Raw genomic sequence first — 24,951 nt, forward strand, 5'->3', positions numbered from 1 at the left:
GAGGCACCCTTGCACACACGTAGTAGTGCTACCATCTCTACTATATATATATATATATATATATATATATATATATATATATATATATATATATATATATAATATTATATTTATAAATACATTTTAATACTTATTTGAAGTAGAAACCAAGGTGGCTTCTTGGATTTCTGCTGTAGTTTTGCAGTTCTCTATGGCACGGATTTGCATGGCTCTCGATATACAATTTTGATAGAAATATATCTGGAGCTTGCTTAAACAACTATTACAGCAATCTAAAACTTAGGATTTGAGAATGCATTAAAACCTTCAAAAAGAGGGTCATCCAGGCACAATAGATATAAATATTATCAAAACGTGAGAAGATAAATCACATGGTGCAAAAATCTGTGTGGATGCCACAATTGTAATCCCATATCATAAAGTGTACCAAAGTTAGCCCACCTTAAAAATGATTACGACCCCTATAATTTCTGATAATAAAATAATTAGAAAACTCCGTCCCAACATGTCTCTTCCCCCCCCCCCCCCAATTATGTTGTTATTGGGGTTCTTCAGAGGACCAAAGAACACTGAGTAATATTGCTATGCTGGCTGGGTGAACCATATGTGCAAAGAGAGGGTTTTCTTTATTGCATCGGGCAGTAAAAACGGACCAGTGTGGACGCTACACACCGGAGGCAGGTAACCGCTATTTCACGCCCAGTGTTGGTGCTAACACTGGGAGTAAAATAGCGGTTACCTGCCTCCGGTGTGTAGCGTCCACACTGGTCCATTTTTACCGTTGTTACTGCACGATGCAATAAAGAAAATCCTTTCTTTGCACATATTCCCGTGGTGAGTGCCTCCTGAATTTCTATATAAGTTTGATTTGCATGAACTGTACCTGTTGGGATTGAGCACCCGATTCGGGATCCGTCTGGTACACTGTTGCCCCACGCTCCAGGCTTTTTGTGCTTTTGTGGACTACATGAGGGATAAAAGTGAAAGTGGAGCTGTGCCGGTATTTCATTATCTCTACCAGTTCATTTGAACCATATGTGCACCAACCATACGGCAAAACGTGTAGGAGTAATCCCCCAGGTCTTATTGTGGGTCACTCGCTTAGATACCATGAGGTGAGAAGACACGGCTACCAGATGTAAGATGGCATTAGGGCCACTGTTCAGCTTTAGCGTGACATGGATTTGCACACAGATTAACCCTATGGTGTCTATTCTGCATTAGTAGTTGACATGTCACTGCTTTTCTCTCTATCTCCGTTCTGCCGTTCTGTAAGAACTATAGTGCACACTTCAAAAGCTCCATTAAAAAAAAAAAAAAAAAAAAAAAACTCATATGAACTCTTTAGGGCGCTGTTTCCCAACCTGGGTGCCTCCAGCTGTTGCAAAACTATGACTCCCAGCATGCCCGGACAGCCGAAGGCTGTCCGGGCATGCTGGGAGTTGTAGTTTTGCAACAGTTGGAGGCACCCTGGTTGGAAAACATTTCCTTACTGAATGACCTAATAGAGCACGTATACATAATAGGTGTGGAGGATCCTAGCTTAAAGGGGTACTCCAGCCCTAAGACATCTTATCCTCTATCCAAAGAATAGGGGATAAGATGCCTGATCGCGGGGGTCCCGCCGTTGGGGACCCCCGCAATCTTTCATGCAGCACCCCACTGCTATTAGCCTCCGGAGCACCCCACTGCTATCCGCCTCCGGATATGCAGCACCCCACTGCTATCAGCCTCTTTAGGGCGCTGTTTCCCAACCTGGGTGCCTCCAGCTGTTGCAAAACTATGACTCCCAGCATGCCCGGACAGCCGAAGGCTGTCCGGGCATGCTGGGAGTTGTAGTTTTGCAACAGTTGGAGGCACCCTGGTTGGAAAACATTTCCTTACTGAATGACCTAATAGAGCACGTATACATAATAGGTGTGGAGGATCCTAGCTTAAAGGGGTACTCCAGCCCTAAGACATCTTATCCTCTATCCAAAGAATAGGGGATAAGATGCCTGATCGTGGGGGCCCAGCCGTTGGGGACCCCCGCAATCTTTCATGCAGCACCCCACTGCTATCAGCCTCCGGAGCGAACATCGCTCCGGGTGTGAGTAATCATGATCACGGGGCCGGAGTATAGTGACATCACGGCTCCACCCCCGTGTGACGTCACGCTCTGCTCCCTCAATGCAAGCCTATGGCAGGGGGCCTAAGATGTCTTGGGGCCAGAGTACCCCTTTAACATTGCATTTTTGAATGTCTGTAAATAGTACCCAATTCTGTTGCCATCTTGTGGACATCTGTGCTAATTTCATCTCAAACAGGCAGCTAGAGGTTTGTTTTTCACAGTATTATCAAAAAAATAAATGAAACCCAAAGATAACACATCTTAGATCTGAATGAATGAACTAATCTTATGAAATAGTCATGGCCGTAAATGTTGGCACCCTTGAAATTTTTCAAGAAGATGGAGTATTTCTCACAGAAAAGGATTGCAGTAACACATGTTTTGCTATACACATGTTTATTCCCTTTGTGTGTATTGGAACAAAACCAAAAAAGGGAGGAAAAAAAGCTAATTGGACATAATGTCACCAAACTCCAAAAATGGTCTGGACAAAATTATTGGCACCCTTTCTAAATTGTAAAAAAATAAGATTGTTTCAAGCGCATGTGATGCTCCTTTAAACTCGCCTGGGGCAAATAACAAGTGTAGGCAATATAAAAAAAAATCAGACCTGAAAGCAGATAAAAAGGAGAGAAGTTCACTTAGTCTTTGCATTGTGTGCCTGTATGTGCCACACTAAGCATGGACAACAGAAAGAGAACTGTCTGAGGACTTGTAACCTTGAGATTGTATTTGTCCACAATTTTGGTTCTCAAGTCCATCTCCAGAGATCTAGATTTGCCTTTGTCCACAGTGTGCAATATTATGAAGAAGATGTAGCTAATCTCCCTGGGCGTGGACGGAAGGGAAAATGTATAAAAGGTGTCAACGCAGGATAGTCCGGATGGTGGATAAGCAGCCCCAAACAAGTTCCAAAGATGTTCAAGCTGTCCTGCAGGCTCAGGGAGCATCAGTGTCAGCGCGAACTGTCTGTAGACATTTAAAAGAAATGAAACGCTATGGCAGGAGACCCAGGAGGACCCCACTGCTGACACAGAGACCTAAAAAAGCAAGACTACATTTTGCCAAAATGAACTTGAGTAAGCTAAAATCCTTCCGGAAAAATGTCTTGTGGACAGATGAGACCAAGATAGAGCCTTTGGTAAATCAGATCATTCTACCGTTTACAGACAGGACAATGACCCCAAACATACATCAAAAAGCACCCAGAGATGGATGGAAACAAAGCGCTGGAGAGTTCTGAAGTGTCAGCAATGAGTCCAAATCCCATTGATCACCTGTGGAGAGATCTTAAAATTGCTGTTGGGAAAAGGCGCCTTCCAATAAGAGAGACCTGGAGCAGTTTGCAAGGGAAGAGTGGTCCAACATTCCGTCTGAGAGGTGTAAGAAGCTTATTGATGGTTATAGGAAGCGACCGATTTCAGTTATTTGTTCCAAAGGGTGTGCAACCAAATATTAAGTTAAGGGTGCCAATAATTTTGTCCAGCCTGTTGTGTGGATAATAATACATTTTATAACCAATAAAAATTTTATAAAATTAAATAAATTCATAAAACTAATTAAATTTACTTTTTTGCGTGTCACTAAATGCAATTGACCTTAGAGCACTCATATTTTAGTATATTTTTCTTTTTTCGGAACGTGGGGTATACATGTCAGATTAGCCAGCTCGGTCTATTAATATATATATTTGAGTATTGAGCTTTCCTATATCCATTACATGTTGCCTATTGTGAGTGCATCTGATGATTTGTGAAATAAGTGTCCGCCTTGGGGCTGAAGACCGATCCAACCTTTCTGGAGGGCCCTTGCTCTGCACACTCTTCGGGGTGGTGATAGATTGTAAAATGACTCAACCTTTTCTTGCCAGGCGGTTCGGTTTTCTTTTCTAGTAAACATTCTGCAAAATCTCTAAATGTTATGTTTACTTAATACTTTGCTTATCCGAAGTGCTTCATATCTGCCTAGTTGTCATGATAAATCGAAAATATTGACTGGAGTACAGCCAAAAAAGTGTTTTTTGTTTTGTTTTAAATTAAATATTTTTAAGTTTTAATGTAATCTAGAATCAATGTAGGAAAAAATAAAATACATTTAATTTGCCACAAAATTTCTGCTATCTTCCCTCCGAAAGTGAAATGCCGGATGAATAGCTGCATTTTCAGTGGTGGTGGTGATTGGGGGAGGGGAGAAACAGTGGGCCTGTAAAGTATTGTTTACACCATATGCAGTGCTGGATATTTTTTTTTTTATATATAATTTCCTGAACTGACTTTCCGAAATGTTTATTTTTCTTCCACTTCTTTTTCTCTTCTTAGTACCTGGGACACGTGGAGGTGGATGAGTCTCGAGGCATGCACATCTGTGAAGATGCAGTTAAAAGACTAAAATCCGTATGTATTCTTATTGCTCTGCACATATGTGTCTACATATAAATATGTATAAAGTAGATGGTGTGTCTAGATATTCATATAGAACTGCTGGGATCTGTAAATGTAATGTGAAATTTACTGTGCAGCGTGTGTGTAGTATAGGGAGATCCAGGAATTGCTTGAACCAGTGTTTTCCAAACAGTGTGTCTCCAGCTGTTGCAAAACTACAACTCCTAGCATGCCCAGACAGCCAAATGCAGGGAGTTTTGCAACAGCTGTGGACACACGGTTTGGAAAACACAGGCTTAAACTGAGGGACTTCCTACTAGATTGATATTTTTTCAGGCAAAAAGAAAAACTTAAAAATAAAAGTATTTAAAAACCTAAGATAGCATATAAAATCTAATACTTCCCAGAATGTTTTAGAATATATTTACGGAATAGCCCTGTAATATACACTCCTCAACATTGAAATTGAGACCATAAGGAAAAGCCTTACGATTAAACAAATGGAGGCAATGGCAGGTGTTACCAAGATCTGCAAATGAGAAAAAAAAATTTCAGCACCCAGCTCCAATCCGTGGCACGTGGGAAGGGCTTAAATGGTATAAAAGCTATATATATTTTTTTCTGCCACATGAAACCTCATCAAGTCAGTACAGTACGATTGTGCAATGCCTCCTGTTCATCACTATACCAGTTATCCCCTTGGTCGGAGACACCTTGGTTTGTTAAGATGTCATTCAGTTGTAGACAGATTAACAACATAATTGAAGGACAGCAAGAGGGTGTACAGAGGCGAACCTCTCGCATTAGAAGAAAGACGCATAGCGATCCATATTGCACTAAGAGTAAAATGTTGATGTCCCATACTAACCTTAGGGTGTCAATGTCTGCACAAACCATCAGAAGACACTTACATAATGCATTGGTAACCAGTGATTCATCTGTAGACCAAGTGGGCAATGCCATCAGTAGGCCTTCACAAGTGTCACATCGATTCCACTCCTGGTACTATGATGTGGGGTGGCATAATGCATGGTAGCCATACCCCTCTTTATTCCAGGTACGCTAGCGGTTGGTTGATCATGTTATTCCCATAATTCTACAAGAGTAGGTGCGGAGCTGTGGGTATCCCGGCAGGGGTTCCTTTCCTTCAAAAAGTCTGACTTCTAGCCGAAGCGCTTCACAGATAGGATGACGCGGTAGTCAGATGTAAAGTCTATGGGGGAGATTTTTTAAAACCTGTCTAGAGGAAAAGTTACCGAGTTGCCCATAGCAACCAATCAGATCGCTTCTTTCATTTTTCTGAGGCCTTTTCAAAAATGTAAGAAGCGATCTGATTGGTTGCTATGCGCAACTCGGCAACCTTCCCTCTGGACAAGTTTTGATAAATCTCCCTCTATGTTTTTTTAATTATTATTAACATATATATATATATATATATATATATATATATATATATATATATATATATATATATATATATATATATATATAATATAATATAATATAATATAATATATTACAGAGATGCAGGTTAGAACAATGCGTTTCTGAGGACTCCCCCTCCTTCATCAGGTCCTGGTCCCATAATTCCAAGACCTTTTCTTCTGACGTTGCAGTCCAGATGTTGAGGAGTGTATATGAATAATACAGGTTGCAGCCAGGGGAAGTCTAGGGCCCCCTCCAGTCAGTTGTATAGAACTGATTTTTTATTCGCCATAGAGTGATTCCACTTATAACAGATTAAGGAATGCTGGCTTCAGCAGTTCTCCATACATTTTGAATGGTACTTACAGCACATTACAGGAATATTTTTAACATGTATTTTCTACTGTATGAAATTCAAAAAATTTGAACCTTGAAAACTTTCTTCCTCCCCGCACCGTTTTCTTCCCGTCATGTAATTCTGCTTTTTATGTGTAAGTGTGTTTTTCTTTTTCTCCTCCGCCGATTCACATGAGATGAATAGTAATACATAGAACAGTGTTTCACATAGAAGGAAATATGTGGATTATGCCACGAGCAGACACACAGGACTACCTCCCTCAGCTTAGGGCTGGGCGGTATACCGGTTCATACCGAATACCGAAATTGTTGTGCTGCACGATATGAATTTTTCCCCATACCGCAATACCGGTTTGGCCCCTCCCCCTCGGGAATGAATGATCAGCGCTGCGCTGTCCCCAACTAATCATTTGTGACCCGCGCGCGGTGTTCTGCTCCCCCCCCCCCAATCATGTTATCCGCTAGTGCTGTTCTGCTTCCCCCCCAATTAATTATCAGCCCAGCGGGGTACTACTCACATATGTCACCCACAAGCACTGCCCTCCTCCTGTTTGTTGGGGGCCACTGGTGCTGGAACTCTATACTGTACACCAGTGGTCTCCAACCTGCTGACCTCCATATGTTGCAAAACTACAACTCCCAGCATGCCCGGACAGCCAACGGCTGTCCGGGCATGCTGGGAGTTGTATTTTTGCAACAGCTGGAGGTCCGCAGGTTTGCGACCACTGCTGGATGCTGTATCCCTATGCCCGGGCTGCAAAAGATAAAATAAACTTTAACTTGCCTACGTCGGCCTCACGCTGGGGACGGGAACGTCGGACAGCCGTCAGCCTATCACCGGCCGCAGCGATGTCCCGCCCTGGTAAGTGATAGGCTGAGCGCACTGTCATGTAAGGAGCTCTGGCCGGCTTCTTACGCAACAGTGGGCTCAGCCTATCACTGGCCAGGGCGGGACATCGCTGCGGCCGGTGATAGGCTGACGGCTGTCCGACGTCCCAGTCCCCAGGAACAGCGTGAGGCTGACGTAGGCAAGTTAAAGTTTATTTTGCTTATCTTTTGCAGCCCGGGCATAGGGATACAGCGTACAGCAGTGGTCTCAAACCTGCGGACCTCCAGCTGTTGCATAAATACAACTCCCAGCATGCCTGGATACCTGTTTGCTGTCCGGGCATGCTGGGAGTTGTAGTTTTGCAACATCTGGAGGTCTGCAGGTTGGAGACCACTGGCGTACAGTATAGAGTTCCAGGGCAGTGCTTGCGGGCGACATGTGAGTAGTACCCCGCTGGGCTGACAATTAATTGGGGGGGAGCAGAACAGCGCTGGCGGGTCACATGATTTGGGGGGGTTGAAAGAAATGATGTTCTCTACCGTGGAACCGCCATAAGTTACAAAAATACCGTGATACACATTTTTGGTCATACCGCCCAGCTGTACCTCAGCCCTACCCTAAATTTGTGTGTGTATATGTATGTATGTATGTATATATATATATATATATATATATATATATATATATATATATATATATATATCAATTTATATTTATATATTATTTATATTTATATATTATTTATATTTATATATATATATATTATTTATATTTATATATTATTTATATTTATATATATATATATTATTTATATTTATATATTATATATATTATTTATATTTATATATTATATATATTATATATATATATATATATAATATATATATATATATATATATATATATATATATATATATATATATAGTTTGCAAGGTAAATCCTAAACCCAGATGCAATTTATGCTTTTATTTTTTTTACCCTGGCCATGGGAGAATATTTAGTACAATGTAAATGATTTAGTTGTCACAAGTCTAGTTCTTGTATATTCTCCGTTTATGGTTGGTTAAATGTTACAGCGATCACAAGACAATATAGGGCATATAGAGATTGTCAGCGGAGGGGATTCTCGGTGACGGATTGTTTAGCTTTTTACGCACTATAGTTATCATCCAAGTCCGGCATCACTTACACATGTTTCGATGACTTTAACAGCTTCCAGTAATTCTTATCATGTTCATGTCTTTTTGTCCTTACAAATGCTTGATATGTTTAATATATTTTCTTCTTTTAGCAGGTTTAAAAAATGTATAGAAAGAATCAGAATTAACTTATATATAAAGTGTTTTTTTTTGACATATTAAACAATTAACAAGTGTAGTTCCTCCTTTGGAGATAATCAGCCTTGCATGAGCCCTTGTCTCTTCTCACCTCTGCTGGAGTGATGTGGACGTGCATTTACCTTTTAACATTTGGCTGTTCTTGGAGTAATATTAACGTTTTATTGTCACCCTGAGATCAGGAATGTGTGGTGAAATGTCCTTAACCGTCTGCTCGCTGCAGGGCTGACACTGGAGGCGCGTGATGAATTGGAGGGTTGTTGAACTTGGCAGCAGAAGGCTCGTCCTTTCTCATTAGTCTTCGGCCTCACACTGATTCATGACATACATTATATCCTCTGGCATATATATAGTAACCACTCCTTTCAGAGCCCTTCACATACAGATATGTTAAATGCCATCCAAGCAGCAAAATGAATTAATCCTTTGAAAAAAAAAAAAAACTGAAAGATCACCGCATGATTTCCTGAAAACAGTTCTGAACTGCATCACCGGCGGACTTCAGTAATGGCCGCTGTGCTTTCTCCATATTTATATATAGAAGCATTTAGTCTATTGATATAGAAAGTGATGACTTGAAAGAGAGGTCACTTTTTCTAGTGTCCTTATTGCAGTTGCTTCCATTGATCTGCAGGGATGTTCACATAATAAGGTGCAGGGCCGCTGTTGCTCTGTGTTACCTTTCATCAGCTGCAGGAATGGCTATTGATAAGGCATCTCCAAAAGGCAATTTACTGCTTAAAACAGAAGGTCTAAATGTGAATTCCTATGGCTAGGTTCACACCTGCATTCATTTTTTTGTTTAAACAGTCATTGGAGTAGAACAATAAAAAAATAAAATAAAAATAAAAGTAGCGCAGTTTATCTATTACTATTTATTTATTTATTTTTTTTCATGACACGGTCACTATAAATCTAACAAAGTTTCTAATGCAACATACATGGAGGGGGCTTCACATCACGTCCCCAGTTCCGTAAACCCAGAGGTTTCCGAAACTGGAGATTCAGCACCCGCATAGATAGCAGCGCCCCCCCCCCCCCCCCGCGATCAGACATCTTATGCCCTATCCTTTGGATAGTGATAAAAAATGTTTGCCCGGAATACCCCTTTAAAGCCCCCTTTGGAATCTTGGAAACTTTATAAAGTCTAAATGAGTAACAAGTTTTCCCTACCTCCATAACAATGCAGACCAAAGCCTTAATGATCAAATTGGTTTTCCTAAAAAAACACTTCATTTTCATAGTGTTCGGTTAAAAGGCGCCGTGAACAAAAGTACCCGAGTCATAATAACTCCATAGTAACAGCCAAACTAGAAAAGGAAGTATTTTCTTGTACAAATGACAAACTAGTTCAAATCACTAAACTTTGCAGAAGGTCCTGTAAACCTCTTGAATCAGACAAAGGGCCATTGGAGGGGGCAGCACCTGATCACTTATAGTACTTTATCTCTGTGGATAATTAGTTCCTTTTTGTCCCTTCTGGACAGTAGTCTTTTCCCAAAGAGTTGTGGTGACACCAATAACCCTAGAGAAGAACATAAAATTGAATTTTCAGGCAAAAACAAGTTTAGTGGACTTTTGGCCAGCCCAAAAAAAGAGATAGCAGTATCATTAAATACCTTAGGGTGTCCTGATCACACCCCTTTCTACAGTTTCTTCTGTTCCCAGGTTGAAGCAAACAAGGGTCATTATTCATGAATACCCAGTCCACAATCCCGATTGACCATCCCTCTGCTGCCTTGTTTCACCGTGTGGTTGGTTAAATCCTCCTGTTTTTCGATTCCTTTCAACCAGTAACTTGGTAATACTATTTAATTTCACAATGTTGGAGAAACCCTGGCCGCATCGTAAGTTGGCCATACATATAAACTTTTGGCTAAGCGCTCTGCAACACCCCCCCCCCCCCCCCCCAAATAATTCTCCCATTAAAGGGGTACTCCCTTGGAAAACTTTTTTTTAAATGAACTGTTCCCAAAAAGTTAAACATATTAGTAAATTACTTCTATTAAAAAATCTTAATCCTTTTGGTACTTTTTAGCAGCTGTATGCTACAGAGTAAATTCTTTACTTTTTGAATTTCTGTTTTGTGTTGTCCACAGTGCTCCCTGCTGACACCTCTGTCCGTGTCAGGAACTGTCCATAGCAGCATAGGTTTGCTATAGGGATTTTCTCCTGCTCTGGACAGTTCCCGATACGGGCATCAGGTGTCAGCAGAGAGCACTGTGGACAACACAAAAAAGAAATTAAAAAAATAAAGATTTTCCTCTGTAGCATACAGCTGCTAAAAAGTACTGAAAGGATTAAGATTTTTTAATAGAAGTAATTTACAAATATGTTTTAACTTTCTGGCAACAGTTGATTTAAAAAAAAAAAAAAAAAAAGTGAGTACTCCTTCAACATGCACATTTGGCTTGGCAGATTTAACACCTTTATGAAGGGCTAAAAATCTGCAGCATTTCACAACAGAATAAAAAATTGTGGGGCAAACAATCTGCAGGATGCCAGGTTCACCACATGGAACTTTATCGCTATGTACCCAGCGCACTTGTACTGTACTGTACTGTAAATCCACAACATTTGGCTGTCCCCTTAGACTGGGTTCACACATTACATTTTGGTCAGGGTTTGGTCCTTATTTTTGTGTGTGTTATTAGCCAAAACCAAGAGTGGAGCTGCCACACAAAGAAATATTAGAATGGAAAGACCCTTTCACCTTTTTCTTTGTTTTTGACCCACTCCTAGTTTTGCCTAAAAATACTGACCTAATTGAGGAAATGCCTAAATGCCAAGTTGCTAATTGTAAAGGAATACATTCTGAGATTGTTTGTTTGTTTTTCCTTTTGGTATAGGAAATAACAGGGTGACATTTATTAGGGTTTTTTTTTTTTTTTCTTCTGGCTGACACCTTTTTAACCCCTTCTTTCTCGAGCATGGACTTGGGGAGCGATGGCACCTGCTTGCTTGTATAGTGCTTACTAACACTCGCTGTGCTGTTTTGATGCATGATGATTTTACAACCTTAAGAGATTTGTAGCTTCCAGCAATAATAGTGCTCGACTTGTCCCCTCCCCTGTTCCTCCAGGAAAGGAAATTCTTCAAAGGCTTCTTTACAAAAGTAAGTCCAATGCCATTTGTGGTTAAATTTATAAGGAGTTACACACTGGTAGTAAACGGGCACTTTGTAATTCCTATAATGTAAACATCCATAGGCCTAGTTTCTCTTACTATAATTTTCTAAAATATGTTGACCTAAAAGGATGGGCAAGGATCAGCCATTTAGTGGTGTACATTCCGTCATGATCCATTTCATTCACTCCTCTCCGGACATGGCACCTTGATGGATCCAGTGCACTAGCAAGCATGCACCGCTGTACATGTGCTAGCCTGTGTGTACAGAGCCCAAATTAATCCTATACTTTGCTTAACTTTTGGGCAAACGTATTTATTGAGCAGTGCCGCTTGTGGGTTGTCAACACTGGTTTTTGCCTCCCAGAACTTTCTATGTACCTTGTGTCATGTGCTAGGGTGCTTAATCGCTGTCTATCATCTGTCACCCATTTAAGGATAACCTATGCATTAGGGTGTGTTCATATTTTCAGGTTTTTTAAATTGCAATTTTTGAATATAAAACCTGAAATTGATACGTAAATAAGTCTGCCTCGTCATACATGTCATCCAATCATAATCTGTTCCTGGCTTTGTTTTCAACATCTGCATGCTGCTGTGCATTTCTCTCCCCGCTCTGTGTTTTTGGGAGCAAGACTGCCATAGACTTGCATTATGAGACCATCTAGGTCATGTGACAGAGCCAGGAGACAGCACATTAAGTGCACACTTCTCATGGCTTATTGTGCTGCCACATAGGAAAAGTTTTTGTTAAATGACAGTGCCCATTTAAGGGCTGTAGATTCCTTTTTTTTTAATTCTTGCTTTGTATTTCTTTTGGTTGAAAAATGTAATTTTTGCTTTGTTTCTCCTTTACTGCCTCCTTTTTTTGCAATCTCATTCAAAGTGAAATTGTATCAAGAGTACAGCCTGACAGCTCAGTCTGCAGCCCTCATCTCTTTTCTCTTGAACAGACTTTTAAGCTGATTTATGATCACAGTGAACTTAAAGGGGTACTCCACCCCTAGACATCTTATCCCTATCCAAAGGATAGGGGATAAGATGTCTGATCGCTGGGGTCTCCCGCCGCTGGGGTCTCCCGCAATATAGCATGTGGCACCCACCTGTTTCTGCTCCGGAAGCGCTGGAGGGTCTGGGTCCCGACCACGGGAACGGAAGGCCGTGATATCACGACTCCGCCCCCGTGTGACGTCATGCCCCGTCCCCTCAATGCAAGTCTATGGGAGGGGGCGTGACGGCATGCCGTATGCTATATTGCGGGGGTCCCCAGCGGCGGGACCCCCGCGATCAGACATCTTATCCCCTATCCTTTGGATAGGGGATAAGATGTCTAGGGGTGGAGTACCCCTTTAAAGGGATACTCCAGTGAAAAACCATTTTTTTTTTTTTAATCAACTGGTGCCAGAAAGTTACAGATTTGTAAATTACTTCTATATAAAAATCTTAAAGGAGTACTCCGGCGTGCACTTTTTTCCTTTTATCCCGTCCGGGCTGCAAAATAAAAGAAAACGCACTTTCTCTTACCTGCCAACGAGCCCCCGGAGCTCCGGTACAGGCGTTCGGTCCCCGGGCTGTATTCTTCTTACTTCCTGTTAGCCCGGCACATCACACGGAGCTTCAGCCTATCACCGGCCGCAGCGATGTCCGGCCATCGTTTTCTTTTATTTTGCAGCCCGGACGGGATAAAAGGAAAAAAGTGCACGCCGGAGTACTCCTTTAATCCTTCCAGTACTTATCAGCTTCTGTATGCTCCACAGGAAGTTCTTTTCTTTTTAAATTTTTCTGTCTGACCACAGTGCTCTCTGCTGACACCTCTTTCTGTCTCAGGAACTGTCAAGAACAGTATAGGTTTGCTAAGGGGATTTGCTCCTGTTCTGGACAGTTCCTAAAATGGACAGAGGTGTCAGCAGAGAGCACTGTGGTCAGACAGAAAGAAATTTATAAAGAAAATAACTTCATCTGGAGCATACAGCAGCTAAGTACTGGAAGGGTTAAACAGATTTGTAAATTACTTCTATTTAAAAATGTTAACGTTCTGGCACCAGTTGATTTAAATGCTGTGCCTTGATGCAACTTTGCTGTAAAGGAGACAGCAGCCAGCACTATGTGTAAATAAGGAAGCAGTATAAGAGAAACTGCTACCATAGTAAGAACAAAGCATTTTTTTTTTTTTAAAGAAAATCTGTCATCAGTTTCACCTGCACTAACCTGTCATTACTGGTGATAACTAGAGATGAGCGAACTTACAGTAAATTCGATTCGTCACAAACTTCTCGGCTCGGCAGTTGATGACTTATCCTGCATAAATGAGTTCAGCTTTCAGGTGCTCCGGTGGGCTGGAAAAGGTGGATACAGTCCTAGGAAAGAGTCTCCTAGGACAGTATCCACCTTTTCCGGAGCACCGGAAAGCTGAACTAATTTATGCAGGATAAGGCATCAACTGCCGAGCCGAGAAGTTTGTGACGAATCGAATTTACTGTAAGTTCGCTCATCTCTAGTGATAACCATACTTACCTGATGCCATTCTGTGCCCCTATTCTCCCGCTATCTTCCTCCATATCTTGCGTTCCGAGGGCGACTTTGAGCATGGGCAGAGCTTCCTGACGTCACCGCTGCTATTTGCTAGCAGTAGGACCCAGCAGAGAAGTAGGGGGATGTCAAGAATCTCCGCCCATACCCCAAGTAGGCCCCAGAGTGAGAGATACAGAGGAAGGTAGTGGGAGAACCGGGGCACAGAGTGGCATCAGGTAAGTATGGTTGACATCAGTGTCATCTGCACTACCTGTCTGTACTGACAAGTTAGTGCTGGTGACACTGATGACAGATTTCCTTATAAAAATGCATTTGAAGCGGTCAGTGGCCTTTTTAAATGACAGAATATGTAGGTTTACATTTGGGATTTTTTTTTATTTTTATTTATCTAGTTCATTAAACCAATAAATTATTTTCCCTGTTCTCAGAGCACACTGTAATAGTTGTTGAGTATCCATCACTGCTCATTCATTACATTAGCTAGCTGTAGTTCTTTACATGGTGATGGATACAGTGGGGCAAAAATGTATTTAGTCAGCCAATTGTGCAAGTTCTCCTACTTAAAAAGATGAAAGGCCTTTAATTTTCCTCATAGGTATACCTCAACTATGAGAGACATGATGAGAAAAAAAAATCCATAAAATCACTGTCTGATTTTTTAAGAATTTATTTGCAAATAATGGTGTAAAATAAGTATTTGGTCACCTACAAACAAGCAAGATTTCTGGCTCTCACAGACCTGTAACTTCTTTAAAAGTCTCCTTTGTCCTCCACTCGTTACCTATATTATCTGTTTGAACTTATCAGTATAAAAGACACCTGTCCACAACCTCAAACAGTCACACTCCAAACTCCACTATGGCCAAGACCAAAGAGCTGTTGAAGGACACCAGAAACAAAATTGTAGACCTGCACCAGGCTGGGAAGACTGAATCTGCGATAGGCAAGCAGCTTGGTGTGAAGAAATCAACTGTGGGAGCAATTATTAGAAAATGGAAGACATACAAGACCACTGATTATCTCCCTAATCTGGGGTTCCACGCAACATCTCACCCCGTGGTATCAAAATGATCACAAGAATGGTGAGCAAAAATCCCAGAACCACACGGGGGGACCTAGTGAATGACCTGCAGAGAGCTGAGACAAAAGTAACAAAGGCTACCATCAGTAACACGTTACGCCGCCAGGGACTCAAATCATGCAGTGCCAGACGTGTCCCCCCCCCCCCCCCCCCCTGCTTAAGCCAGTACATGTCCTGGCCCGGCTGAAGTTTGCTAGAGACCATTTGGATGATCCAGAAGAGGATTGGGAGAATGTCATATGGTCAGATGAAACTAAAGTAGAACTTTTTGGTAAAACTCAACTCGTAGTGTTTGGAGGTGAAGGAATGCTGAGTTGTCTCCAAAGAACATCATACCTACTGTCAATCATTGGGGTGGAAACATCATGCTTTGGGGCTGTTTTTCTGCCAAGGGACCAGGACGACTGATCCGTGTAAAGGAAAGAATGAATGGGGCCATGTATTGTGATATTTTGAGTGACAACCTCCTTCCATCAGCAAGGACATTGAAGATGAAACGTGGCTGGGTTTTTTCAGCATGACAGTGATCCCAAACGCACAGCCTGGGCAACGAAGGAGTGGCTTCGTAAGAAGCATTTCAAGGTCCTGGAGTGGCCTAGCCAGTCTCCAGATCTCAACCCCATAGAAAACCTTTGGAGGGAGTTGAAAGTCTGTGTTTCCCAGCGACAGACCCCAAAATATCACTGCTCTAGAGGAGATCTGCATGGAGGAATGGGCCAAACTACCAGCAACAGTGTGTGAAAACCTTGTGAGGACTTACAGAAAAACATTTGACCTCTGTCATTGCCAACAAAGGGTATATAACAAAGTTTTGAGATGAACTTTTTTTTATTGACCAAATACTCCACCATAATTAGCAAATTCTTTAAAAATCAGACAATGTGATTTTATGGATTTTTTTTCTCATTATGTCTCTCATAGTTGAGGTTTACCTATGATGAAAATTACAGCCTCTCATCTTTTTAAGTGGGAGAACTTGCACAATTGGTGGCTGACTAAATACTTTTTTGCCCCACTGTATGATCAATCCAGTTTCTTCTAATCTTTATCTGCCATAATTGGAAAATAAATCAAATCAGCCTGGATTCTTGCCTATTAGTCTATCCTGGAGCTACAATAATTTACAATTAATTTCTCCTATGATGATTGAGAGAGTAATAAGATTATACCTGCTGGGTACAAATTCTGGAATTTCGTCTACATAGTATGAGATCACTGTGTGTCTGCAGGAATTCCAGTGCAGGACATCATACTACAGCTATGGTGATGGGTCTTTTTTTTTCACTGTCAAAATGGCATCTAGGTATATTTATTTGTTTTTTCAATTTATTTTTACAAAATTCTGCTATCCGCAATGAAAAATCACTTCATAGTTTATATACAAGTGCAATTTGCTATGTAACTTAGTAAATACATCACAATACTTACACTGATTGTGACGTAAAGCCTGTATTCTAATCAACACCTGTAATCGCTTATCTCTTTGTTGTCATTGCAAACTGTCGACAATCCTGTTCTTTCTAAAGATCCCTAACTGCTTAGGTGAGATGTTATACTGTAGGGCAACAGTGCTTCCTACCTTGCCTTTTTGTAAAGTACATAGTGTAAAGACAGCACTTCCCAAAATGCAAATAACCACGGTAAACAACACTATTAAGATTCAGTCTTCAACCTTGCAGAGTCCTTATAGGGGTTATCCACCATAAGGTGATTTAAGTAGTACGTACCTGCCAGAACTGTGTATTTCCTCTTAAATTGCGTTCCATAAACTACACGTCGCATAGTTCCATAGTTTGTAAGTATGAGGTCACTTTTCTCCCTCCCACACATCAGTCACCCCACCCATTGAAACACTTCTGTGATCCCTTCAATGCAATGCACCAGAGTTTTCTAATCAAGGTGCCTACAGCTGTTGCAAAATGATGTCTCTCCCACCCAGCGCTCACTCCACCCATTGAAGCAGGACAGACTCCCTCTGATCCCCTGACTAGTGATGTCAGGTCTCGACACACTGCAACCTGGGAAATTCCGAGACATGAATAGTTTTGAATGCTGTTAAAAATAAATATTGGGGTGATATTCAAAGACTAATTGGGAGACCACCGTCACACACAGATACAGACAATATATTCTTTACAGCCCCTGTAGCTTAGTCAAATAAAAAATCCTGGAATAAATTAATGTTACTCTGTACCTAATCCTGACCACGTACATCTAATTTTTACGCCGCTATCACTTATATTTACTATAAAAATACTTCTTTCCATTAGCTCACAGTGTTAGAAATCCTCTCAGGGGAAGGGGGCGTGTCCCTCCTTGTGGTGGTGCGAAGTGATTGGTGCAGCCTTGTCCATGAGTCATCTACTGTCCATGACCCATGGACAAGCTGATGCTGCTGAGGACTGGGTAGTGTCCCATTAGGTATGGGGACCCCTAGTGGTGGGATTCTAAGGATCTGTTTTCTATATTAAATATAAAAAAAAAAATTAAACAACCACATTTCTAAAGGTCTTTAATTTTCATCAGTAACAACATTTAAAAAACTTTTTTGGCCCATTTCTGTGCCCATTTAAAGTTACTCTGTTGAACTGTAATGCAGACTGTAACTCAGAATTAGTACAAGATAAGTCATGTGTTTGCAGAGTTGCTCAAAGGAAAATGTAGATTATACTAAAATGTAACTTTAAAATGATGTAAAAAGTGTTAATTTTACACTTTAATTGTCTAGTATAGTATTTCCCAAACCTGTACTCAAACAAAGCTAAGGGTCAGGCCACACAACGCAAACTTGCTGCAGATTTTAAATCTGTGCAAAAAGTCTGCAATGTTTTCAGTAGCAGCAAAGTGAATAAGATTTCAAAAATTCTTACCCAGATGCAAAGGCAAAAATCCTCACAAATCTGTGCAGAAATTGATCTGCGCTCCACAACATGCCAGTTGTAGTGTTGGATCTGCTGCAGATTAATTGTGGATTTTTCCCATTGACTTACAATGCATTTGTAAAGTCCTATTCCCTTTTTACTTTTTTTTTTACATTTTAGTTACGTGAAGGCCGTGTGCTATAATTAAAAATAAAAAATCTCCATATTTTTCTTTAAAAATTATGTTAAGTTCTTAGGCCTTTTTATTTATTTATTTATTTTTATTTTTTTAAACAAGGTTTCTGCATGGTTCAAAGTTTGTTTTTGCCTAAATGCCATTTTTACAGTGTGGTACCAAGATATTTTTTTTATATAAAGGTGCCAGTGCAGTAACTCCTTATTCATGTGTGCCAGTTTCCTAAGTCTTGGTAGATTCTCCCATCCAGGTAAAGAATTTTGCTGCAGAATTCTTTGCGCTCTCAAGTATATGTTGTAGTTTTCGTATTCGTGTATGTTCCTGTTGAACGGCAGCTCTTCACCTTCTTTGCAGTGCTTTTATGAACCTCTCTTCTGCTTTGGTGAATGAATTGGCATCTTGGATACGTAGTCTTTTTGAGGTTTTTCTAGGTTTACTTTGCTTAACTCTTTCATTACAGGTCCACAGCAAATAATACATAAGTTTACAGTCATACAATCTTTTAAGATTTCTTTTTCTTTCCAACATCTTAAAGAGTGGCAAGAAAGCAATCAAGGCGGTCCTGTGGGTTTCAGCAGATGGACTTCGAGTTGTGGACGAGAAAACAAAGGTATGAAGTCTTGGTTGCTTGTTTATCATCTTACTGAATACATTTGCGTGTACTGCACTATTTGTACTAAAGCAGAATCACTGTGGGTAAAATTGAGCCTTTGTCCTAAAATTACTTATTCAGGTCAAAAAGCCCCCGTACACATTAGATATGTTTTGGCCTAACTCTACTATTTTGGTTGGACCAGCCTACCTGAGATAAGGCTTGGAATAATCCCTTCATTGCCATCACACATTGAGCTTTATAGACCACAATTGGCCTACTGGGAAATGGCCGATGCATGGCCCACTGACCAGCTAAAATAGTGCTAGAGAGGTTATGTAAAGTGGTCTTCTGAAGTCAATATTTTCTGTTTTCCCGATTTTACAGTATTTGTATGTAGGTCCTAAAATGTTACTAAACTATCTGTATAGCAACTTTTTTTTTTTTTTTTTTTATTTATTCTCCTGTAGGATCTTCTGGTAGACCAAACAATAGAAAAAGTGTCCTTCTGTGCTCCAGATAGAAATTTTGACCGGGCATTTTCTTACATATGTCGTGATGGAACAACAAGGAGATGGATCTGTCATTGCTTTATGGCTGTGAAAGACACGGTCTGTATTTTATAGAGTTATTCTATGCTGATTTATTATGCCGTGTTTACTTTGGGGTTTATATGTATTTGGTATCAAACTCCACCACTACCCTAGACAGCTTAACCCCTATCCAAAAAGTAGGGGATAAGATGTCTGATCACGGGGGTCCCGCTGCTGGAGACCCCTATGATCCCTCCTGCAACACCCCTGTCATCTGGTGCACGTAGCTAGCTTCACACCGTGCCTGATGACTGGCAATGCAGGGGCTGGAGGATCATGACGTCACGCCCCTCCCATAGACTTGCAATGGCGGGGCCGTGACGTCACAATCCTCTGGCCCCTGCATCACCAGTCATCGGGCACGGAGTGAAGCTCGCTCCATGCACCAGATGAGGGGTGCTGCAGGAGATATTGCCGGGGTCCCCAGCTGCGGGTCTCCTGCGATCAGACATCTTATCCCCTATCCTTTGGCTAGGGGATAAGATGTCTAGGGGCAGAGTACCCCTTTAATGGTGTAACGCTCCTTACACATCTGTGCTGGAGGTTCTCTTAATTTGAAATAAAGGGTCCTAACAAAATAGTTTAAAATACTGGGCACTGTAATGGTAACCAATGGGTTCAATTGTTATAGAGTGTGCAGTGGGTCTGGCACGTCTGTGTTTTAGTTGTTCTGCTCAAATGAATGAGAAAAACGGATACGAAGAACACCAATGTGATCCTAGCCTAGAGCACATGTTCACCTTTACAGCTTACATATCTGCAGAAACACTGAGCCATTTTGTAAATGCTTTGCTTTTATTGTCTTGTGTTGAGTTCTAGCCTGTTTTAACTCCTATATGAGAAGGCCCTTTTTGGGTCTTGATGATGCACTAATTTATTTATTTCGTTTTCACCTTGTTCTGTTTCAGCAGCCACAGATGGTTACCGATTATTTTTTGATGTCTTACAAATACAGGGCGAGAGGCTGAGCCATGCTGTTGGGTGCGCTTTCGCTGCCTGCCTGGAAAGAAAGCAGAAGCGTGAAAAGGAATGCGGAGTCACTGCCACCTTTGATGCCAGCAGAACCACCTTTACAAGGGAGGGCTCCTTCAGAGTAACCACTGCTACGGAACAGGCGGAGAGGGAAGAAGTTATGAAACAGATACAAGATTCCAAGAAAGGTGCCCTAATGTTTTCAAATTATTTTCACTATTTTCCGATAATTAAAAGGGGTAGGGAATAAATGATCACTGGGGCTTGAGTGCTGGGACCCCCTGCAATCTTAGGAATGGGACTCAGAGCTTCAATCTGAATAGAGCAGCAGGCATACTTCACTTCTGCTCCATCCATGGGGTGCTGAAGTTATGTGGACAGATTTTCACCTTTTTAAAAGAGTTAGTCCACTTTGCACAATCCCTTTTTATTGATTCCCAAGAAGAAACTTTCCCACGTCTAGGATCCCCAATATTCAGTCACAATATAATGTTTTAAATGTCCCAGTAGTGCTACCCCTTAAGAAATGAGTCATTACACAATTGTCTTTGAAATTAATGAGCTGTGTAATTTGTGGTTATGCTGGGTACCCCAGAGCGAGAGATGCTCTTCAATAGATGAGGGGTCCTAAACTGGTCAAACCCCCACCATCCCCGTTAACTCAGAATTCCCAAATTGAACAAATACCTCCCTTCCCACTTTCCAAGGATGCACTCTATTTTAAAGCCGATAAAAAGACAATATAAACACAAGTATAGTTACCTAAACTAGCCCTTATTTTCTCATTTTCTGCGTTTAGTTGCCGATTTTGAACCAAAGCCTGTAATACCCGCTGTCACCACATCTGCCACAGTAACCTTGACAGCTCCACCAGCCCTGCCACCTTCACCAACTATTGAACACCAAGCCTTCCATGAGGTCAAAGATGGAAGCAATCCTCACATGATCCCACGTAGACATGCACCTGTAGAGCAGTTGGCAAGGCAAGGCTCGTTCAGAGGATTTCCTGCACTCAGCCAGAAGATGTCACCTTTTAAACGGCAGCTTTCTCTAAGAATTAATGAATTACCATCCACTGTGCAGAGGAAGTCTGATTTCCAAATAACCAACCCAGGTAAGACGAGGAATGATGTTCCTATATTTTTCATGTGTGCAACAGTACCTTAAAGGGGTACTCCGCCCCTATACCTCTTATCCCCTATCCAAAGGATAGGGGATAAGAAGTCTGATTGTGGGGGTCCTGCTGCTGCAGCACCCCGCTGTCATTACTGCACAGAGCTAACTCGCTCTGCAGTAATGACGGGCGATACAGGGGCCGAAGCATCATGAAGTCACGACCCGCCCCCTTAATGCAAGTCTGTGAGAGGGGGCGTGGTGGCCACCACGCCCCCTCCCATGGATTTGTATTGAGGGGGCGGGCCGTGACATCACGAGGGGCAGAGCCGTGATGTCACAATGCTCCGGCCCCTGTATTGCCCGTCATTACGCATAGAGCAAGTTAGCTCTGTGCAATAATGATAGAGGGGTGCAGCAGCAGGCCCCCCGCGATCACATCTTATCCCCTATCCTTTAGATAGGGGATAAAATGTCTAGGGGCGGAGTACCTCCTTAAGGGTCTATTCACACGTACAGTATTCTGTGCAGATTTGATGCGCAGGATATCAAGCTGTGTTCAGTTTACATTGAAATCTGCAGCAGAAAATCCTGCGCATCAAATCTGCGCAGAATACTGTGTGTGACTAGACCATTAAGGAGATATGTGGTGGAAAAAAGGTATCCCTCGACTCTGCTCCACTAAGGTGCGTGTCGTACCCAGCATGCAAGCTGGTCGACACACTCCCCCTCCATTTATTTCTATGGAAATGGCGTTCGTTTTGTCAGAGATGAATGGAGGGGGGCATGTTTCGACCAGCTTCCGTGCTTGGTGCGACATGTCACGAACGCTGGGTTCCAGCGGTAGTGGTTGTGAGGTCACGCCACACCCCTCCATGCATGGCTATGGGAGGGGGCGTGACGGTCGTCACGCCCCCTTCATAGACATGCATGGAGGGGGCGTGGCGTGACGTCACAATCCAACTGCGCGGAGTACCCCTTTTTAAAGCATTTCTGTCATTTCTTTTCATGGCTCTATCTAGGGATCAGTGACCTCTACCAGTCAGAACGTTTGACATAACTGTATGAGATGTCAAATTTTAGAAAGCAGTGTAGCACTTTAAGGTAGAATTGGTAAGGCACTTTATGATAGTAACTATATGGTAGTAGTATTCGGTACCATATAGTGGTATATATAGGCAGCTTATGACAAAACTCTCTAAAAATGGTGAGAGAAGTAAAAATGGCTGCTACTTTGCTTTTGGCCAATAGCCCCATTATATGTAATGCCAGCCCTGTTATTAGGCCAAACCCGTTTATTTTGATGGAGTAATGTGCACTTTTAGATAAATCCTATTAATTCTGTTTTATTGATGCAGTGTATCTGGTTGGTGTTACATTTGGTGCCCATTTCATCTTGTTCTGCATGTTTAGAGAGCTAAAGCTTATAAACCGAATGCATATATTTTCTAATTGGCTTAATTTTATTTCATCATCTATATTAAAATTTAGAATATATTTTTATAACTTCTTTCCTATGCGTTTTTTTTTTTCTTTTTCGTAATCTTTGTCTTGTATTACAGTTCCCGAGATGGAAGCAGAGACAGATAGCATCAGCGCCTTATGTTCACAGATTACCAACACCTTCAGTGGGCCCCCTGAGGACCCCTTCATATCTGCACCTATGCCCAAGCCCACTACACCACAGTCCCCTCCATTTGAAGGTTTGTACTGTATAAGCTTTTCATTGACTTTGGCAATTTATCTATACATTGAAGGCTTGTGCACATTAATAATTAATCGTATGTAGAATAACACATTATGGAGCTTGTCTACCCCCAATGTCTGCCATTTGGGATAAAAGAAGAGATTGAAATGCAACATACCTAAGGATACACATACAAATTTAGGCTTTAAAGGGGTACTCCACTGGCCAGCATTCAGAACTAAATGTTCCAAACTCTGTTTTCACGCTGCAGGGATCAGCGACACCCTTCATGACATCATGGCCATGCCCCCTCAATGCAAATCAATGGGAGGGGGCGGGACTGCAGTCATGCCCCCTCCCATAGACTTTCATTGAGGGGGCGTGCTTGGGAGAAAACGGCATTGAGAACATTTAGTTCCGAACGTTGGCCAGTGGAGTACCCCTTTAATGCATTTCTTTTGCTGTTGTACACCTTGAGTATTGTAATACAAAAAGCTTTTGCTGTGTTAACACACTTTCTTTTTGTGGTTTTGGGCTTAAAGGAGATATCCAGTGGTGAAAAACTTATCCCCTATCCCCTAAGGATAGGGGATAAGTTTCAGATTGCAGGGGGGTCCGACCGCTGGGCTCGCTCGCCAGATATCGCGTGTTGACCACCGCACAAATTGGCAGCCGACACGCCCCCTCAATAAATCGCTATGGCAGAGCCGGAGATTGCCAAAGGCAGCGCTCAGGCTCTGCCATAGAGTTGTATTGAGGGGGCGTGTCAGCCGCCACTTTGTCCAGTGGTCAACACGCCCCCTTTCCGTGGGATGCTGGGGCCCTGTACAGGAGATCGAGGGGGGGGCCCCAGCGGTAGGGATACGTTTTTCACCACTGGATATCTCCTTTAAAGCATCCCTGCCATTTGGGGGTCTCAGTGCTCAGACCCCCACCGATTGTAAGAATGAGTGGGGAAGGAGTATGCAGTCGAGTGCTTCTCTCCTTGGCTTGCTGCCGACTCACTGCAGGAAACTGATTCTATTATAAGTATATGAAGCCGTATCCTGCAACAAGCCGTGGAGAGAAGCGCTCAACTGGGGCCCTTTTTCCTGGCTTGTTCTAATGATCATTGGGGGGGGTCTGAATACCCAGGCCACAACCCAGCAAAACTTTTAACACGTCACAAGTTTTTTCAAGTGATAAGGACACTTTAACCCCTTAAGGACACAGCCAATTTTATTTTTGCGTTTTCGTTTTTTCCTCCTCGCCTTCTTAAATCCATAACTCTTTTTTTATATTCCCATTCACAAACCCATATGAGGGCTTGTTTTCTGCGTGACTAATTGTTCTTTGTAATGACATCACTCATGTTACCCTAAAATGTATGGCAAACCCCCAAAAAATGTTTTTGTGTAAGGAAATTAAAATGAAAATCACAATTTAGAAAATTGGGGGGGGGGCTTTCGTTTTCACGCTGTACACTTTACGGTAAAAATTACATGTTTTCTTTATTCTCTGGGTCAATACAATTAAAATAATACCCATGTTTACATACATTTCTATTATTGTACTGCTTTGAGAAAATCTCAAATTCTTTTTTTTTTTTTTTACAAAATCAGTACGTTTAAATTGCCCTATTTTGACCACCTCTAACTTACTCATTTTTCCGTATTCAGGGATGTGTGCGGTCTCATTTTTTGCACCATGATCTGTAGTTTGTATTAGTACTACTTTTGCGTATAGGTGACTTTTTGATTGCTTTTTATAAAAATTTAAA

At 41.7% G+C, this 24,951-nt stretch overlaps 1 protein-coding gene across 3 annotated transcripts in view; it reads left to right on the plus strand.

Moving 5' to 3' along the window:
- The window catches only part of NUMB (NUMB endocytic adaptor protein), a 111,789-nt gene that overhangs the window by 82,272 nt on the left and 4,566 nt on the right, over window positions 1-24,951 (plus strand). For 2 of the 3 annotated variants that reach the window (XM_056547063.1, XM_056547061.1), the window contains exons 4-10: window positions 4,429-4,503; window positions 11,522-11,554; window positions 18,771-18,845; window positions 19,298-19,438; window positions 20,376-20,580; window positions 21,192-21,506; window positions 23,068-23,208. In XM_056547063.1, the coding sequence (XP_056403038.1) occupies window positions 4,429-4,503; window positions 11,522-11,554; window positions 18,771-18,845; window positions 19,298-19,438; window positions 20,376-20,580; window positions 21,192-21,506; window positions 23,068-23,208 (985 nt within the window). The remainder of the gene's footprint in view (window positions 1-4,428; window positions 4,504-11,521; window positions 11,555-18,770; window positions 18,846-19,297; window positions 19,439-20,375; window positions 20,581-21,191; window positions 21,507-23,067; window positions 23,209-24,951) is intronic. The other variant, XM_056547062.1, reaches the window with a different exon arrangement.

The sequence above is a fragment of the Hyla sarda genome, chromosome 11, assembly GCF_029499605.1.
Source record: "Hyla sarda isolate aHylSar1 chromosome 11, aHylSar1.hap1, whole genome shotgun sequence".
Taxonomy (NCBI): Eukaryota; Metazoa; Chordata; class Amphibia; order Anura; family Hylidae; genus Hyla; species Hyla sarda.